Source organism: Hyperolius riggenbachi, chromosome 1 (assembly GCF_040937935.1).
Source record: "Hyperolius riggenbachi isolate aHypRig1 chromosome 1, aHypRig1.pri, whole genome shotgun sequence".
Lineage (NCBI taxonomy): Eukaryota > Metazoa > Chordata > Amphibia > Anura > Hyperoliidae > Hyperolius > Hyperolius riggenbachi.
The window spans coordinates 528,827,844-528,844,532 of NC_090646.1; the positions used below are offsets into that span (position 1 = coordinate 528,827,844).

General features: G+C 45.8%; 1 protein-coding gene across 2 annotated transcripts in view; it reads left to right on the plus strand.

The window, feature by feature from the left end:
• The first annotated feature begins 6,054 nt into the window (after nucleotides 1-6,054).
• SUDS3 (SDS3 homolog, SIN3A corepressor complex component) overlaps nucleotides 6,055-16,689 on the plus strand; it is a 69,825-nt gene continuing 59,190 nt past the window's right edge. For both annotated transcript variants that reach the window (XM_068246274.1, XM_068246282.1), the window contains exon 1: nucleotides 6,055-6,318. In XM_068246274.1, the coding sequence (XP_068102375.1) occupies nucleotides 6,195-6,318 (124 nt within the window). In that variant the 5' untranslated portion in view covers nucleotides 6,055-6,194. The remainder of the gene's footprint in view (nucleotides 6,319-16,689) is intronic.

Genomic DNA, 16,689 nt, shown 5'->3' on the forward strand with positions numbered 1-16,689 from the left:
AATTGAGTAGTGATGATCATAATCTGCTAATTACGATTATGTACAATTGTATACAAGTCACATGCTCATCCAATATATTACCAATAATAGGTAGGAAATTATTGCCCAGCATTTCCTTTGCAGGATGGCATTGAGCAACATCCCCACACGTAGTTTTTGCCCTATAGAGATGGCAGAACGTACAGCTTTTATTTTCCTCGCTTTGGTAATATGTCGTAATGATATGTCCACTCTCACTGTCGCTTACCAGTGATAGGAATTACCCACACAGGGGGGGAGAGAAGGGAGAAGGACAGTGGAGGATGGGGGGAGTGGTGGGCATGAAGACTGCTTTCCATACATACCTGCTTCCCCCGTTTTTACAAATGCTTTCAGCTCTGGTATCATGTTTAAAGTCAGGGCCTCCTCCCAGTCCCACACCATTCCCCCTACATTGCACCCCTCTGCTGGCTTAATAGAGACTGTCACAACAACACAGTCACACTCACAGTGAAAGAAGCGCACCAATGGAGTCATCACAGTCAGATCTGTCTGTCAATCCTACTCTTCACGCCAGGCCAGTCTTCCTCTGGCAGCCGTGTTTCTTCTGGTATGCCACGTCACATTGGTGTGACACAGTTGCCATGGAGGTGCACTGTGGAGCCGCGGCGATACCAGAAAGTTACGACCAGGTCTCCTTGGTTCCATCCCTGGCCTGCAGATCCGTCACCGGTGTATGGCCGCCGGCCAGTAAACACCTTTTTTCACACACTGACTCCAGGCAGACACTATACGTAGGAATTGCGGGGGAAGGGACCACTCCAGGCAAGAAAACCTGTGGCGTGTAGAGATCAGGATGGGGTATGGAAGCACAGAGCATGCAGCTACTAATAGACACATGCTCTACACTGAATACCTCTGGCTCTGAATGCATGTCATGTGATCGGGAGGAGGTATGGAAGCACAGAGCATGCAGCTACTAATAGACACATGCTCTATGCTGCATACCTCTGGCTCTGAATGCATGTCATGTGATCGGGAGGAGGTATGGAAGCACAGAGCATGCAGCTACTAATAGACACATGCTCTATGCTACATACCTCTGGCTCTGAATGCATGTCATGTGATCGGGAGGAGGTATGGAAGCACAGAGCATGCAGCTACTAATAGACACATGCTCTATGCTGCATACCTCTGGCTCTGAATGCATGTCATGTGATCGGGAGAAGGTATGGCTCCATGCTAAATTCTCTGAGGACTCCCATGGGTTGCTGCTGCACCCTGGCTCAAGCTGAGAAAGTTTTAACCAGAAACACAGTGACATGTGTGCTCCTCTGGATGGCAAGGCAGTGTGCGGTCGTTCTTTCATTGCTTGCAATGATGTACATTTAAAGCCACATAAAATGTCAAGGAGGGACGATTTCGGCACACGGGCCTTGAGCTTGACACGTCTGCTGTAGAGACTTCCTGTGTCCTCCTTGCTGCTGCTGCTCGCTGGGATCCTATAGAACGTTGGGGGCCACAAATCTCTTCTGGAGGTGCACAAACAGCTCTGGCCTACTACACAGGCTCGCCATACTCTCGCAGGTGCGATACTGCCACACTTGTGCCTGAAGAGAAGTGTGGCCCCTTATCTTCATTGGGACAAAACCCATTTGTGTTTTGTTTGTATGTGTATTTGTTTATCCCATCATGTCATGTCACTTCAGGTATGCTTTAAAAGAAACTTAGCACCTAAGTGCTCCTAAGTTAAACACACAAGTAAATCTAAATGGTGTGGGTTAAAGAGACACTAAAGCGAAAAAAAAAAATTATTACACAAAGAATTTAATGTGTGCATCAAACACCAAGTAGAACCTGACAAATCTGGCTTTGCAAATTTGGCCTAATTGGCTTATCACGAGACATTGCTCATGCAAATATGCATTTGCTTTCGCATGCCAAAATATGCAGGGTCTAAAAGTAATACCGCAAAGCGGTTGCCCTGCAGGGATTAGTTCATGCTATTAGCACTATCCAGGAGCACCACGGGGAGGCTCCCCAATGCCCCCATACAACTGGGGGGCTGTGGGGCCCCAAGCCCACTCACTGCTTGGAAACCACAGCGGCACCCAGAAGGGGGAGGCTGGGAGGTGCAGGCGACCCCCCCAAGCGTGGCCAGCACTGGGAAGAGCCACCCGCACCCACCTCCCAAAATTTAAAAACAGACACTTACCTTAACGTCCATTGCGTTCTGCTACATGAGCACGACTTGGGAGCAACTAATGGGAAAGGAGTGAAGCATGGGCCACCCCAAGCTGTGGAGCTCAGAGCTGGCCTACACATAACACTCCAGGGGGTGGGGGGAAGGACAGGCGCAGACAGCTCGCTCCAGAGCTCTCACCACCTAGAACAAGCCTTCCACCACCCACCTCCAAAGGGAATAGAATTGGAATCACTACACAAAGAATTTAATGTGTTCATCAAACACCAAGTAGAACCTGACAAATCTGGCTTTGCAAATTTGGCCTAATTGGCTTATCACGAGACCTTGCTCATGCAAATATGCATTTGCTTTTGCATGCCAAAATACGCAGGGTCTAAAACTTTTAGACCCTGTTTTTAGTTTTGGGAGGTAGGTGCGGATGGCTCTCCCTGGCGCTGGCCAGGCTTGGGGAGGGGGGTCGTCTGCACCTCCCAGCCTCCCCCTCCGGGGTGCCGCTATGGTTTCCAAGCAGTGAGAGGGCTTGGGGCCCCACAGCCCCCCAGTTGTATGGGGGCATTGGGGAGCCTCCACGTGGTGCTCTTGGATAGTGCTAATGCAGCATGAACTAATCCCCGCATGGCATCCGCTTTGCGGAATTGGTTTTAGACCCTGCACAATTTGAAATGCGAAAGCAAATGCATATTTTCATGAGCTATGCCTCATGATAAGCCAATTAGGCCAAATTTCACTTCAGTGTCTCTTAACCTCCTTAGCGGTAACCCCGTGTGTGACACGGGGTAAGCCGCCGGAGGGTGCCGCTCAGGCCCTGCTGGGCCGATTTACTTAATTTTTTTTTTGCTGGACGCAGCTAGCACTTTGCTAGCTGCGCCAGCACCCCGATCGCCGCCGCCGCCGCGCGCCCGATCGCCGCTATCCGGTGCGGCGCGCGGCCCCCCCCCCCCCCCAGACCCCGAGCGCTGCCTGGCCAATCAGTGCCAGGCAGCGCCGAGGGGTGGATCGGGTCTCCCAATGACGTCCCGACGTCGCTGACGTCGGTGACGTCATTCCGCCCCGTCGCCATGGCGACGGGGGAAGCCCTCCAGGAAATCCCGTTCTTTGAACGGGATTTCCTGATCGCCTATCGCCGGAGGCGATCGGCGGGGCTGGGGGGATGCCGCTGAGCAGCGGCTATCATGTAGCGAGCCCTCGGCTCGCTACATGATTTAAAAAAAAAATAATTTAAAAAAAACTGCTGCGCTGCCCCCTGGCGGTATTTTTCATACCGCCAAGGGGGTTAAAATGTCATCTTTAATGTACTATGTAGCTGCCTGATTGCCAGGAGTAAGTTCTGCAGAATTCGACCAAATGGAAGCATTTGTAACCACACACGTCAGCTCAGCTGTTGAAAATAACTGTTTTGTCACGTGTAGTGGGCAACTCAAATATGCATGCAAGTGCCCAGAGAATACACAACTCGCTGTTCTATGGATTTCCAGCTCCCATAGGAACATTTTTGCATCGTAATCCTCATGGGCGTCTGCAGAAAATTTTCCGGGGGGGGGGTATGCTGTGTGCTCCATGCCAGAAAATGGGCATGGCCATGGGCCAGGATGTGGGTGTGGTCACGGGTGGAACCAAATTTACATGAACTTAGTAATGATGGGACATTAGACTAGGACTATACTAAGAATTAGATTGTGAGCGTCTACGACACAGGTGCCCCCCAGTTTAGGTAGCGACAGGTTCCACCCAGTTTAGGTAGTGACAGGGACCCCCAGTTCAGGTAGTGACAGGGACCCCCAGTTCAGGTAGTGACAGGGACCCCCAGTTCAGGTAGTGAAAGGGATCCCCAGTTCAGGTAGTGACATGGACCCCCAGTTCAGGTAGTGACAGGGACCCCTAGTTCAAGTAGTGACAGGGACCCCCAGTTCAGGTAGTGACAGGGACCCCACTTCAGGTAGTGAAAGGGACTCCCAGTTTAGGTAGTGAAAGGGACCCCCAGTTCAGGTAGTGACAGGGACCCCCGTTCAGGTCAGGTAGTGACAGGGACCCCCAGTTTAGGTAGTGACAGGGACTCCCAGTTCAGGTAGTGACAGGGACCCCCAGTTTAGGTAGTGACAGTAGTCCCCCAGTTTAGGTAGTGACAGGGACCCCCAGTGTGTGTAGTGACAGGTTCCACCCTCACCTTAGTGACAGCAGCAGCCAGAGCCTAGAGTCAGACCTCCGAATCAGCCGGCGACCAGTTAGAGTGGGCACATGGTACTATGTGAACACCACGCTACATATGCGGAAGTGATGTCACTTCCCCATATCAGTGTGGTGTCTGCGAGGTCCTTGCGCCCGCACCCACTGGTTGCTTGCTGATCGAAGGTCTGGCGCTGGGCTGCCTGCTTTCACTAGGGGGGGGCAGCTGGTGGCCAGTCAGGTGCCCCAATTTGCCCGACATGCGGACGCCCATGGTAATCCTGCACATGTGTGGAGAGTTTGCTGCTTAGAGATTATTTTCCCTTATAAAACTCTGCTACCCTTAGCAGAGCAACCCACGTTTCCAGTCCGAAGCCCAGCAAGCAGGTGAGGGTCCGTGTGTAAAACATCCACAATTCAAGTGGACAGATTAAGGCTAGGTTCACAGTGGCCTGTTGCATAACGCACGCCTTAGGAGGGGGCGCACCACTCACTCACCCAGTGTGAACTGCAATGGAGACTGGACATCGACCTTAATACAAAGCCTGCATGCAGCGAGTTAGAATGACGCAATCAGTTACAACGCAGTACTGTGAACAAGCTCATAGAATTGTTTTGGCAGTGAGTTGACTGGAGTTGAGATGCAGAATTATTCTGCAATGCAACTAAGCACTGTGAACAGAGCCTAAGAATAAAAAGTTTGAGCGAAGTGAGGACAGAACCCGTAGCCCTATATATATATATATATATATATATATATATATATATATATATGTATATATATATATTTCTCTACTGTGCTTATCAACAGCTCTGGACTGTAGAGAAAATTTGCACAGCGCTAGTCAAATTCGTAAGGTTAACATACCTCCCAACTTTTTGAGGTGAGAAAGAGGGGCACTTAAGCCACGCCCTTGATCACACCCCCACCACACCCCTAATCATGCATACCATAAAGATGTCATAAGAAAAATATGTTGTTTTATCATTCAAACCACATTGGTCCTTTCTATTCTGGTCCATTATCCTTCATATTAACACTTTAAAATTCATATATCAATGTAAAGGAAGGGAATACAGTTTAGAGTCAATCGAACATATTTTTTTAGTAGAGAAATACATATATTTACATAGAAAGAGGAACAAAGTCCTGAAAGAGGGACAAATGAGGAGGAAAGGGGACAGTGCTCCAAAAGAGGGACAGTTGGGAGCTATGCTGCAGTTGCGAGCTAGTATGCTGCATAAATGTCTGCTTCATTGGTCAATCCGCTGGCAGGTAATGGTATTAATCAATGTCTCCGGATTTCATTAGCCAAGTTCGGGTTTTGTACACGGTAATTCCGCTTCGTGCGACACATAACAATTAAATTAGTCAATTTTTCAGCACTCCTTCCTATAGCCCAGACATTGCCTGCTCTATATTTTGCTTCTGAAGAACTACACATCCCATGATGCTGAGCTTTACTCATCCAAACCACACGCGCGGCTTTTGTTTCCATCTGTGTAGCTGCACATTTGAGCTGTCTTTAGATTGCCTGTATGATCTGTGTATTTTTAATTAGTCACCATATGTTGTTATCGTCTTTCTGGGGTTCTGGCGACGTTACATAAATGGTATCTCCCCTAGCTGCATGTCCTGTCACTGGGTTACATTTGGGTTCGGCGTGTTTTCTGTGCAGGCAGAGAGGTCAGAGCAGCCAGGAAGCTGGGTAGAGTGAATAGGACCCCGTTGCTGTGCGGCGGCAGTGGCTGTTGTATGAGAGTGACGGGAGGTTGGGTTGTGTGGACGGTGAGGGGCTCTGGTTGGCGGCCCTGCTAGTCCTGCTGAGGAGGGGGGCTGCGCGCCATGAGCTCGGTCAGCGTCATGTCTCCGGCCGCGGCTGCAACTACTGATTACTATGAAGAGGAGGATCTGGAGAGCGCAGAGGAGGAGGATGACCGCAGCTTCCGGGGCCGTGAGTCTGATGAGGGTGAGACGCTCCACACACCGGGGGCTCTGATCGTTCAGGGGACATCAAGTGATGCAGTTGCCCAGGGCAGCCGACTCGGCTTCCCCAAAAGCTCTGGATAACAGCACCACTGGAAGTCCAGTTCTCTTTGTTGTCAGGAATACGTTCGCAGGTCTGGGCTGCAAAGTGCTGCCCATGTCCTCTCCTCTCATGCTGGATGCACACAGGACATCAGCTGTGCACAAGCAGTAATGACAGTGCTGAGAGTTCATTCATAAGGGGCATATCCATAGGGCTTGATCAGGGGTCCCCAAACTTTTTCGGTCAAGAGCCAGGTCAACATACTTCAGACTGCTGGGGGGCCGGAACATACGTAAAATGATGTTGAAAAACATTACATTGAATCTAGGTATTGATTTCCCCCAATCGTGCCCAGAGGAGAACTCCCAGCAGCAGCCGTTAGTCATGGGGTGCCCGAAGGAACTTCTGTGCAAGTGAAGCATACCCAGGTGACAACCTGCTATCCAGTTGGACAGCAGTGTCACCTGATGCAGAATTGGATTGGAAGCCAGTGAATGACTGCTCACTGGCTTCTACAGTATGTGGATGGGTGGTGCCAGCACTGCTATTCTGTATGCGGGCGCCGACTTTAAAAGGTGCAGTGGGCCACATCTATAAACTATACATTATGTTTGGGGGCCAGTGAAACCGCTTCAGAGGGCTGCATTTGGCTTGTGGGCCCTAGTTTGAGGACCACTGGGCTAAATCTTTTGTGACAGGAATAAAAAGTTGCTTGCAAGCAAAGATGAGCATAACATTTGACTTTACTTGAATTGTGCTCTCAAGAACCAGAAAGGGGGATGAATTGGAACTTGTGTGTGTGCTAATTTAGAAAAGCAGGTAATGATTCATAAGGATACTTTCATCCTGACCTGTTGCATTAGACGTGAGTCAATGTCCAGTCTTCATTTCAGTTCACACATGATAACTCCTTATGCTATATTCACAGAGGGGTGTTGTGGTGCATTTCATTGGACTAATGATATTTAACCAGCTGAGCGGTCTGGACGAGCTCAGCTCGTCCAACACCGCCAGCGGCTGCCGCTCAGGCCCTGCTGGGCCGATTTTGATGAAATAAAAAGCAGCACACGCAGCCGGCACTTTGCCAGCCGCGTGTGCTGCCTGATCGCCGCCGCTCTGCGGCGATTCGCCGCGAGCAGCGGCGAAAGAGGGCCCCCCTAGCCGCCTGAGCCCTGCGCAGCCGGAACAAAAAGTTCCGCTAAGGGCTGGATCGGAGGCGGCTGACGTCACGACGTCGGCTGACGTCGATGACGTCACTCCGCTCGTCGCTATGGCGACGATATAAGCAAAACAAGGAAGGCCGCTCATTGCGGCCTTCCTTGTTTATTCTGGGCGCCGGAGGCGATCGGAAGATCGCCTCCGGAGCGCCCTCTAGTGGGCTTTCATGCAGCCAACTTTCAGTTGGCTGCATGAAATAGTTTTTTTTTTATTTAAAAAAAACCCTCCCGCAGCCACCCTGGCGATTTAATCAGAACGCCAGGGTGGTTAATGGAATGTACACATTGGTGTGGTAGGCCTCTTTTCCATGGACAGTTGATAGTCAGGGAAATGCCTCTTAAACTCTCACAGCTGCTCACTGTTGCCTGGCAACTGCTTGGGAATTTGATTAGCCCTGGATAAAGTTCATTCAGCCTCTGCTTCCAGTAATTGTAGAGCAAAAAAAACACCTGACAAGTTTCAGGCCCCTTTCACATGGGCAGCTGACAAGTGGTGAAGCCACTGCCTGTCAGCTGCTCTTCTGCACAGGCCGCGTGCTGGTTAGCGCCTTTTACAGGCGCTTTACAGACGCCTCCTTCCCCACCTGGTGAGATCTGAGTGCTGCCGCAGCTGAGCGCCGACTCGACATATCATGTTCCTCTGCTGCCCAGTAGTGCCACCGCATGTCAACACTTGACACGTGTGGTGTTACAACCGCTGAAATTCGGCTTCATTTAAATTGCACCCAAATTGCACTGGTGGGTGACAGAGGATAGGCTGAACTGCTCGGCAAACCCGCAGTTTAGCCGCCTATGTGAAAGGGGCCTAACTTTAGATCACATCTTGACTGGTGAAGTGCTGGTGCCTTCTAATAGGAAAGAGAGAGTTTATGTAACTGGATTTTGTTTGGGATGGATAGGCTTGGTATCTGTGATTACTAGGAATGTTGAACGAAAATGCAAGTAAAGGCTGGTGCACACTACAAGAGCTTTTCTAAGCACTTTCTGATTTTAAAAGCTCTTACTATTGTTATCCTATGTGTGTGTGCACACTGGAGCGATGTGATTTTGTAAAAATCCCCCATTGCATTAGCAAGAGCTTTTAAAATCTCTAGCGTTTGCACCAAACCTCAGTTGATGCAGGATTAGTGCTGGTTTACACTGGAAGAGTTTTTTTTTAAGCCCTAGTGATTTGAAAAGCTCTTGCCAATGCAATAGTATGGGTGATTTTTATAAAATTACTTTGCTCAAGTGAGAACACACATAGCATTGCAGTAGCACAAGCTTTTAAAATCACAAAGCTCTTGCATTGTGAACAGCCCTTATGCTAATTTGCACATCTTAAATGGAAGGTCCAGGCTCCTTAAAGAGAACCCTAGATGGCCTCATAAAATGTAAAAAAAAAAACTAAGCTACCTGATCCAGGGGGCTAAGCGGATCAGGTAGCCTCCCAAACCGCCGCTCCTGTGGGCCACAATGGCCCACTTTCACTTTCGTGACCTCTCGGTCATGACGCTGGAATGAGAGATTCATTCTCTGATTCACAGCATGCCAGGGAGCAGCAGGGGGCGCGGGCAGGGAGAGAGAGCTGCCCAATGGCAGGCGGTTTTAAACAGGGAATTCCTCTCCCCTATGTTTACCTCCGAGATAGTGACAAATATTGTCGCTAGTCTCAGGGGGCTATAGCGCAGTGGGGGGGGGGGGGGGGCGGAGAGTGGCAATGTGGGGACACAGAGGCTTGTTATGAGGCAAAGAACATGCCTCTGTGTCCCATCTGCCCACCAAAAAACTTGGGTTTTCTTTTAAAAGAAAAATACTCTTACCCGGGGCTTCCTCCAGCCCCTGGCAACCGACATGTCCCACGCCGCAGCTCCACTCTTGCCCGGGGTCCCCACCGGTGACGAGGACCACCTCCGGAAGGTGGTCCTCTACTGCACCTTTAAAACATGACCCAACCAGATCCCTCCTTAGATCCTTTGTTTGTCCATTTTCATGATGTATATATTTGCGTCCTAAATATACATAATCCTACATCAGCTTAGAATTCTTTGCATCTCATTGACCATCTCTAGTAATTACCTTTCAACATTCTTATGAAAAGACTTCAAAACAGTATTCAACACTTTCATTAAAATGAAACTCATTGACTCAGATGACTTTGTAATTTTTTTTATTTATTATGGTTAAATGACTTTGACATAAGATTTTCATTTATATCAGTCTTAACTGTTTTAAGGTGTACAGTTTTTGTTTACATGCTTCCCTCCTAGATTAAAACACATCGGTAGCCAAACAGTATGTCTGTGCAACACTCATTTGTACTTTGTCATCCAAAACAATCAAGTCACGGTTGTTTTGGAAGTTTAGCAACATAAAATCTGGAATGCAACGAAAGAAAATTCAGTGATTTCAAACACTTCTAGAGGTTCTGTTTTAAAGTGATGGAGAGCCATTACTTTTAGGATCATTTTATCCTTTGTGCTGTGCAGAGTTTGATGAGTTTTGTACCGAATCCACAGCTCTGCAATACCTCGATTGCCCAACAGAAAGTGAGCGTCACTTCCTGCTTAGCCGGATGCCAGATGGGGATTACCGCATAATAACACTGTAATCCCCGAAGGCCTGTTTTTGGGGGTGCCGCACCGCACTGCCAATCGCACCTCAAGTCCTTTCTCACACCTCTCCAAATATTCCTGTCCTTTTGTTCATTTTTTAAATAAGGCTTTTCTTACTACTATGATTTTTTTTTTTTTTTTGAACTGGGCTGTTCAATATGTTAATATTGGCAATACTCTGGATGTGAAACTTGGTAATCATTTGCCTACAATCACTACTCAGATTCTTTGTCCCAACTTTTTTAATTTGTGTTCTTAGTATCAGGCTGGTGAAACATGCCAAATCATTCCAGGATAGGTTAGACTTAAGGTGCATACACACATCAGACTATAGTCTTTGGAAAATGAAAGATCACAGACCAATCTTACCACCCTTCATGTAGTATGAGAGCCATACCTACACAGTCTTTTCTATGGAGCTGAACTCCCCATCAGAAAAAATCTTTGCAAGATGCTGCACACAAACATGCTGTACAGACACAAAAGATCAGTAGCTGCAAAAGATCTGTTCCTGCCAAAAATCTATTCCTGCAAATTGCAATGATAGTCTATGAAATCTGCAGATCATCATACACACATGATTTAACTGACATTCATCCAGGGCTGTGGAGTCGGTATAAAAATCCACCGACTCCGACACCTCAGTTAAGGATTCCACCGACTCCACGACTCCGACTCCTCTAATTTGCATATTACAATTTTGTTGATTAAAAGTATGTAACATGAAATTCGTCTCTTAACTGCCAACGCTTATGAATTTTACAAGACAACTGAAGTGAGAAGGATATGTAGACTACTATATTTATTCCCTTTAGACTAAAACTAGTCCTTGGTAAGAGTACTTGTAAAAGGTACAAACCGGAACAAAGAACATCTATCAGGCCCTAGGCAATGTAAGTGTGGGTACATGTAAGAATGATGTGCAGGTACTCTGCAGGGGAATGAGGAGATTGTAAACAGACAACACTTCTGTGTTCAATGTGGACAGCATTCTCAGTGGATTTCCTGCAGCTCTGTGGGGAGTGCATATGTAGAGTATAGTACTACTGTGTAACAAAGTAAACCTGAGACAGATGAAATTAAAGTTTTATACATACCTGGGGCTTCCTCCAGCCTCCTTCAGGATAATCAGTCCTTCGTTGTCCTCCTCCGCCACCTGGATCTTCTGCTATGAGTCCAGGTACTTGAGCCAGTCAGGCGTAGTGCGCATGCACACACTCCGCCGCCAGGAGCATACTACACCTGTGCAGCACTATTGCGCAGGTGCAGAATGTTCCTGGCTGTGGGAGCGGCATGCGGCCGGACAGCGCTGACTGGCTGAATTACCAGGACTCATAGCAGAAGATCCGGGTGGTGGAGGACAGCGAGGGACTGATTAGCCTGAAGGGGGCTGGAGGAAGCCCCAGGTATGTATAAAACTTTACTTTTCATCCGTTTCAGTTACCCTTTAATTTGTAGTCACCAAACCAAATTTTAATAACATATCACATTATTTGATTTCATCAGCAAAGGGAGTGCATACATTTGCATAAATCAGCATCAATGCAGAATTATTTCCATCTCGTTGACCATCTCTATTAGTGACACAGCTACACATCAGGCTTTATTCTTACAGCATAGATGTTATTTAGTATATATATAAGAGATTCCTGTGTACACATCATATATACAGTCACAATCAGATATGGATATCTGACCTTAAAAATACGGGGACTGCTTTATTGAAGCAGCACAAGTAACTAATTTTGACTGGTTTATTTCATTTTTGTGGACTAAGCACAGCTATTACTGTATGTATACTGTATATATATACATTATTTTTAATGACTATTATCTGAGAAATAGAACATTTTATCATATTTTCTATTTTAAATACCAGGGCTGTGGAGTCGGAGTCGTGGAGTCGGAGTCGTGGAGTCGGGCAATTTTGGGTGCCTGGAGTCGGAGTCGGGAAAAAATGCACCGACTCCGACTCCTAATGAATTTGTAACTGTAATTAAAATAGAAAATGATAAAATGTTCTATTTCTCAGATAATAGTCATTACAAATAATGTATATATACACTATATATACAGTAATAGCCGTGCTTAGTCCACAAAAATGAAATAAACCAATCAAAATTAGTTACTTGTGCTGCTTCAATAAAGCAGTCCCCGTATTTTTAAGGTCAGACATACATATCTGATTGTGACTGTATATATGATGTGTACACAGGAATCTCTTATATATACTAAATAACATCTATGCTGTAAGAATAAAGCCTGATGTGTAGCTGTGTCACTAATAGAGATGGTCAACGAGATGGAAATAATTCTGCATTGATGCTGATTTATGCAAATGTATGCACTCCCTTTGCTGATGAAATCAAATAATTTGATATGTTGTTAAAATTTGGTTTGGGGACTACAAATTAAAGGGTACCTGAGACGGATGAAAAGTAAAGTTTTATACATACCTGGGGCTTCCTCCAGCCCCCTTCAGGCTAATCAGTCCCTCGCTGTCCTCCACCACCCGGATCTTCTGCTATGAGTCCTGGTAATTCAGCCAGTCAGCGCTGTCCAGCTGCATCCACAGCCAGGAACATTCTGCACCTGCGCAATAGTACTGCACAGGTGTAGTATGCTCCTGGCGGCGGAGTGTGTGCATGCGCACTACGCCAGACTGGCTCAAGTACCTGGACTCATAGCAGAAGATCCAGGTGGTGGAGGAGGAAAAAGAGGGACTGATTATCCTGAAGGCGGCTGGAGGAAGCCCCAGGTATGTATAAAACTTTAATTTCATCTGTCTCAGGTTTACTTTGTTACACAGTAGTACTATACTCTACATATGCACTCCCCACAGAGCTGCAGGGAATCCCCTGAGAATGCTGTGCACATTGAACACAGAGGTGTTGTCTGTCACCCATAAACCTTGTTCAGATTGTGCATGAAGAATGTGTAATAGAGGAAGAATCTCCTTATTCCCCTGCAGAGTACCTGCACATCACTCTTACATGTACCCACAGTCACATTGCCTAGGGCCTGATAGATGTTCTTTGTTCCGGTTTGTACCTTTTACAAGTACTCTTACCAAGGACTAGTTTTAGTCTAAAGGGAATAAATATAGTAGTCTACATATCCTTCTCACTTCAGTTGTCTTGTAAAATTCCTAAGCGTTGGCAGTTAAGAGACGAATTTCATGTTACATACTTTTAATCAACAAACTTGTAATATGCAAATTAGAGGAGTCGGAGTCGGTGGAATCCTAAACTGAGGAGTCGGAGTCGGTGGATTTTTGGACCGACTCCACAGCCCTGTTAAATACAGTTACAAATTCATTAGGAGTCGGAGTCGGTGCATTTTTTCCCGTTTCCGACTCCAGGCACCCAAAATTGTCCGACTCCACGACTCCGACTCCACAGCCCTGCATTCATCTGCAGATCAGATCCACCAGGATGGATTTTCAGATCTGTGGATCTGCAGATGAATGTCAGTTAAATCATGTGTGTATGATGATCTGCAGATCTCATAGACTATCATTGCAATTTGCAGGAATGGATTTTTGGCAGGAACAGATCTTTTGCAGATACTGATCTTTTGTGTCTGTACAGCATCTGTGTGTGCAGCATCTTGCAAAGATTTTTTTCTGATGTGGAGTTCAGCTCCATAGAAAAGACTGTGTAGAGTATGGCTCTCATACTACATGAAGGGTGGTAAGATTGGTCTGTGATCTTTCATTTTCCAAAGACTATAGTCTGATGTGTGTATGAGCCTTTAGTTAGCCAGGGCACCTTAAAGGAAACCTGAGATGATATGTGTGTGGACATACAGTGGGATTCGAAAGTTTGGGCAATGTTGTTAATCGTCATGATTTTCCTGTATAAATCGTTGGTTGTTACGATAAAAAATGCCAGTTAAATATATCATATTATAGGAGACACACACAGTGTTATTTGAGAAGTGAAATGAAGTTTATTGGATTTACAGAAAGTGTGCAATAATTGTTTAAACAAAATTAGGCAGATGCATACATTTGGGTACCACAAAAAATAAATTAAATCAATATTTAGTGGATCCTCCTTTTGCAGAAATTTCAGCCTCCAAACGCTTCCTGTAGGTTCCAATGAGTCTGGATTCTGGTTGAAGGTATTTTGGACTATTCCTTTTTACAATACATCTCTAGTTCATTCAGTTTTGATGGCTTCCGAGCATGGACAGCTCTCTTTAAAGTGAACCTCCGGACTAAAAATCAACTCAGCAGCACTGAAAAGGCTTTGTGTTTCTTTAACAGTTTCACAGCATCAGAACTTTATTTCTCTTATACAAGTCTCATTTTTAGCTGCACAGAAGAAAACTGCCCAGGCTTTTTTCCCCTGATGCTGTGCACAGCATGATGGGATTTCTGATGTTCTTGTTCTGCTGTTTTGGTGCAATTTTTTTTTTTACATTTTGAATTTGACATTTAAAGCCTAGCGTGTGCAGCTGGGAGGGGTGATCAGGACACAGGACAGTTGGAACTGTGTCTCCTGCTCCTTGTCACCTCCTTTCAACCAAAAAGATGGCTGCCCCCATGAATCACAAACATTTGCCTGTTCTTTTAAAACAGGGTGGGTAAAAAATTATATTACCTATCTATTCTAATTAACATAACTAATGTAACTTAATAACAGTATGTTTGTTTAGGCTGAAGTTCCCCTTTAACTCACACCACAGATTTTCAGTTATATTCAGTTCTGAGGACTGAGATGGCCATTCCAGAACATTGTACTTGTTCCTCTGCATGAGTGCCTTAGTGGATTTTGAGCACTGTTTAGGGTCTTTGTCTTGTTGAAAGACCCAGCCTTGGTGCAGCTTCAGCTTTGTCACTGATTCCTAGACATTGGTCTCCAGAATCTGCTGATACTGAATGGAATCCATGCGTCCCCCAACTTTGACAAGATTCCCAGTCCCTGCACTGGCCACACAGCCCCACAGCATGATGGAACCACCACCATATTTTACTGTAGGTAGCATGTGTTTTTCTTGAAATGCTGTGTTCTTCCTCCATGCATAACGCCCCTTGTTACGTCCAAATAACTCCATTTTAGTTTCAGTAGTCCACAGTACCTTATTCCAAAATGAAGCTGGCTTGTCCAAATGTGCTTTAGCATACCTGTTTGTGCAGTGGTCGAAGAAAAGGCTTCCTCTGCATCACTCTTGCATACAACTTCTCCTTGTGTAAAGTGTGCCGAATGGTTGAACGATGCACAGTGACGCCATCTGCAGCAAGATGATGTTGTAGGTCTTTGGTCTGTGGGTTGATTCTGACTTTTCTCACCATCCGTCACTTCTGTCTGTCTGAGAATTTTCTTGGTCTGCCACTTTGAGCCGTAACTTGAACTGAGCCTGTGGTCTTCCGTTTCCTCACTATGTTTCTAATTGTGGAAACAGACAGCTGAAATCTGAGACAGCTTTCTGTATCCTTCCCCCTAAACCATGATGGTGAACAATCTTAAAATTAAGAGGCAAACTTACAATTGACCCCCTTAAATACGCTTTCTCATAATTGGATTCACCTGTGTATGTAGGTGAGGGGTCACTGAGCTTACCAAGCCAATTTGAGTTCCAATAATTAGTTCGAAAGGTTTTGGAATCAATAAAATGACATTTATGCACCTGCCTAATTTTATTGAAACAATTATTGCGCACTTTCTGTAAATCCAATAAACTTAATTTCACTTCTCAAATATCACTGTGTGTGTCCTATATGATATATTTAACTGGCATTTTTTTTTATCATAACAACCGATTTATACAGGAAAATCATGACGATTAACAACTTTGCCCAAATTTTCGCATCCCACTGCACGCACACACGCGCACACACGGATTTGAGATGAAAACCTAACTATAACAAGTAACTTGTCTATATATCTTATCTAAAGTTTAGATAGTTTACACAACAAATCTAGCTGCAAACAGCTTAAACAGTTTGATTATTTATTCCTGTGATACAATGAGGGCAGCCATGTTCTGTTTGTCACATTACACACAGGCAAGCTGATAGCATCTCCAACTACTACACAAATAACCCTTTCCAGAGAGGACTAAAATTAAAACTTAGCTTTTAATAATCTATTCTAAAAACTGGACCTATTTTGTTATACACATAAATTGTGATGCATGGGTAGGGGGGTAAGTATCAGTGGTTCAAATAACCATCCTCCCCTTTCCCAATCCTAACCTATTACTCTACACAAAACTCAACATGTTTCATTTCCTAAGTTGGAAATTTCATCAGGAGTGAAAGTGCTCAGTGCTAGAGTGCCATAGTGCTACAAACAAGTTACATTGAATACATATCACATAAATAGTATAACAAACTGACAGCAAAACGGCCGTGACAAGACAGCCTGCTAAAACACGTCCATCCTAGCTGCCTTTATATAGTGTATGGAGGAGCCCAGAGGCTTCTGGGTAGGGCGGATACCTACTCCTCCTCTCAGGGGGGTGTATACCCTAACCTGATAGGTCCACAGGAT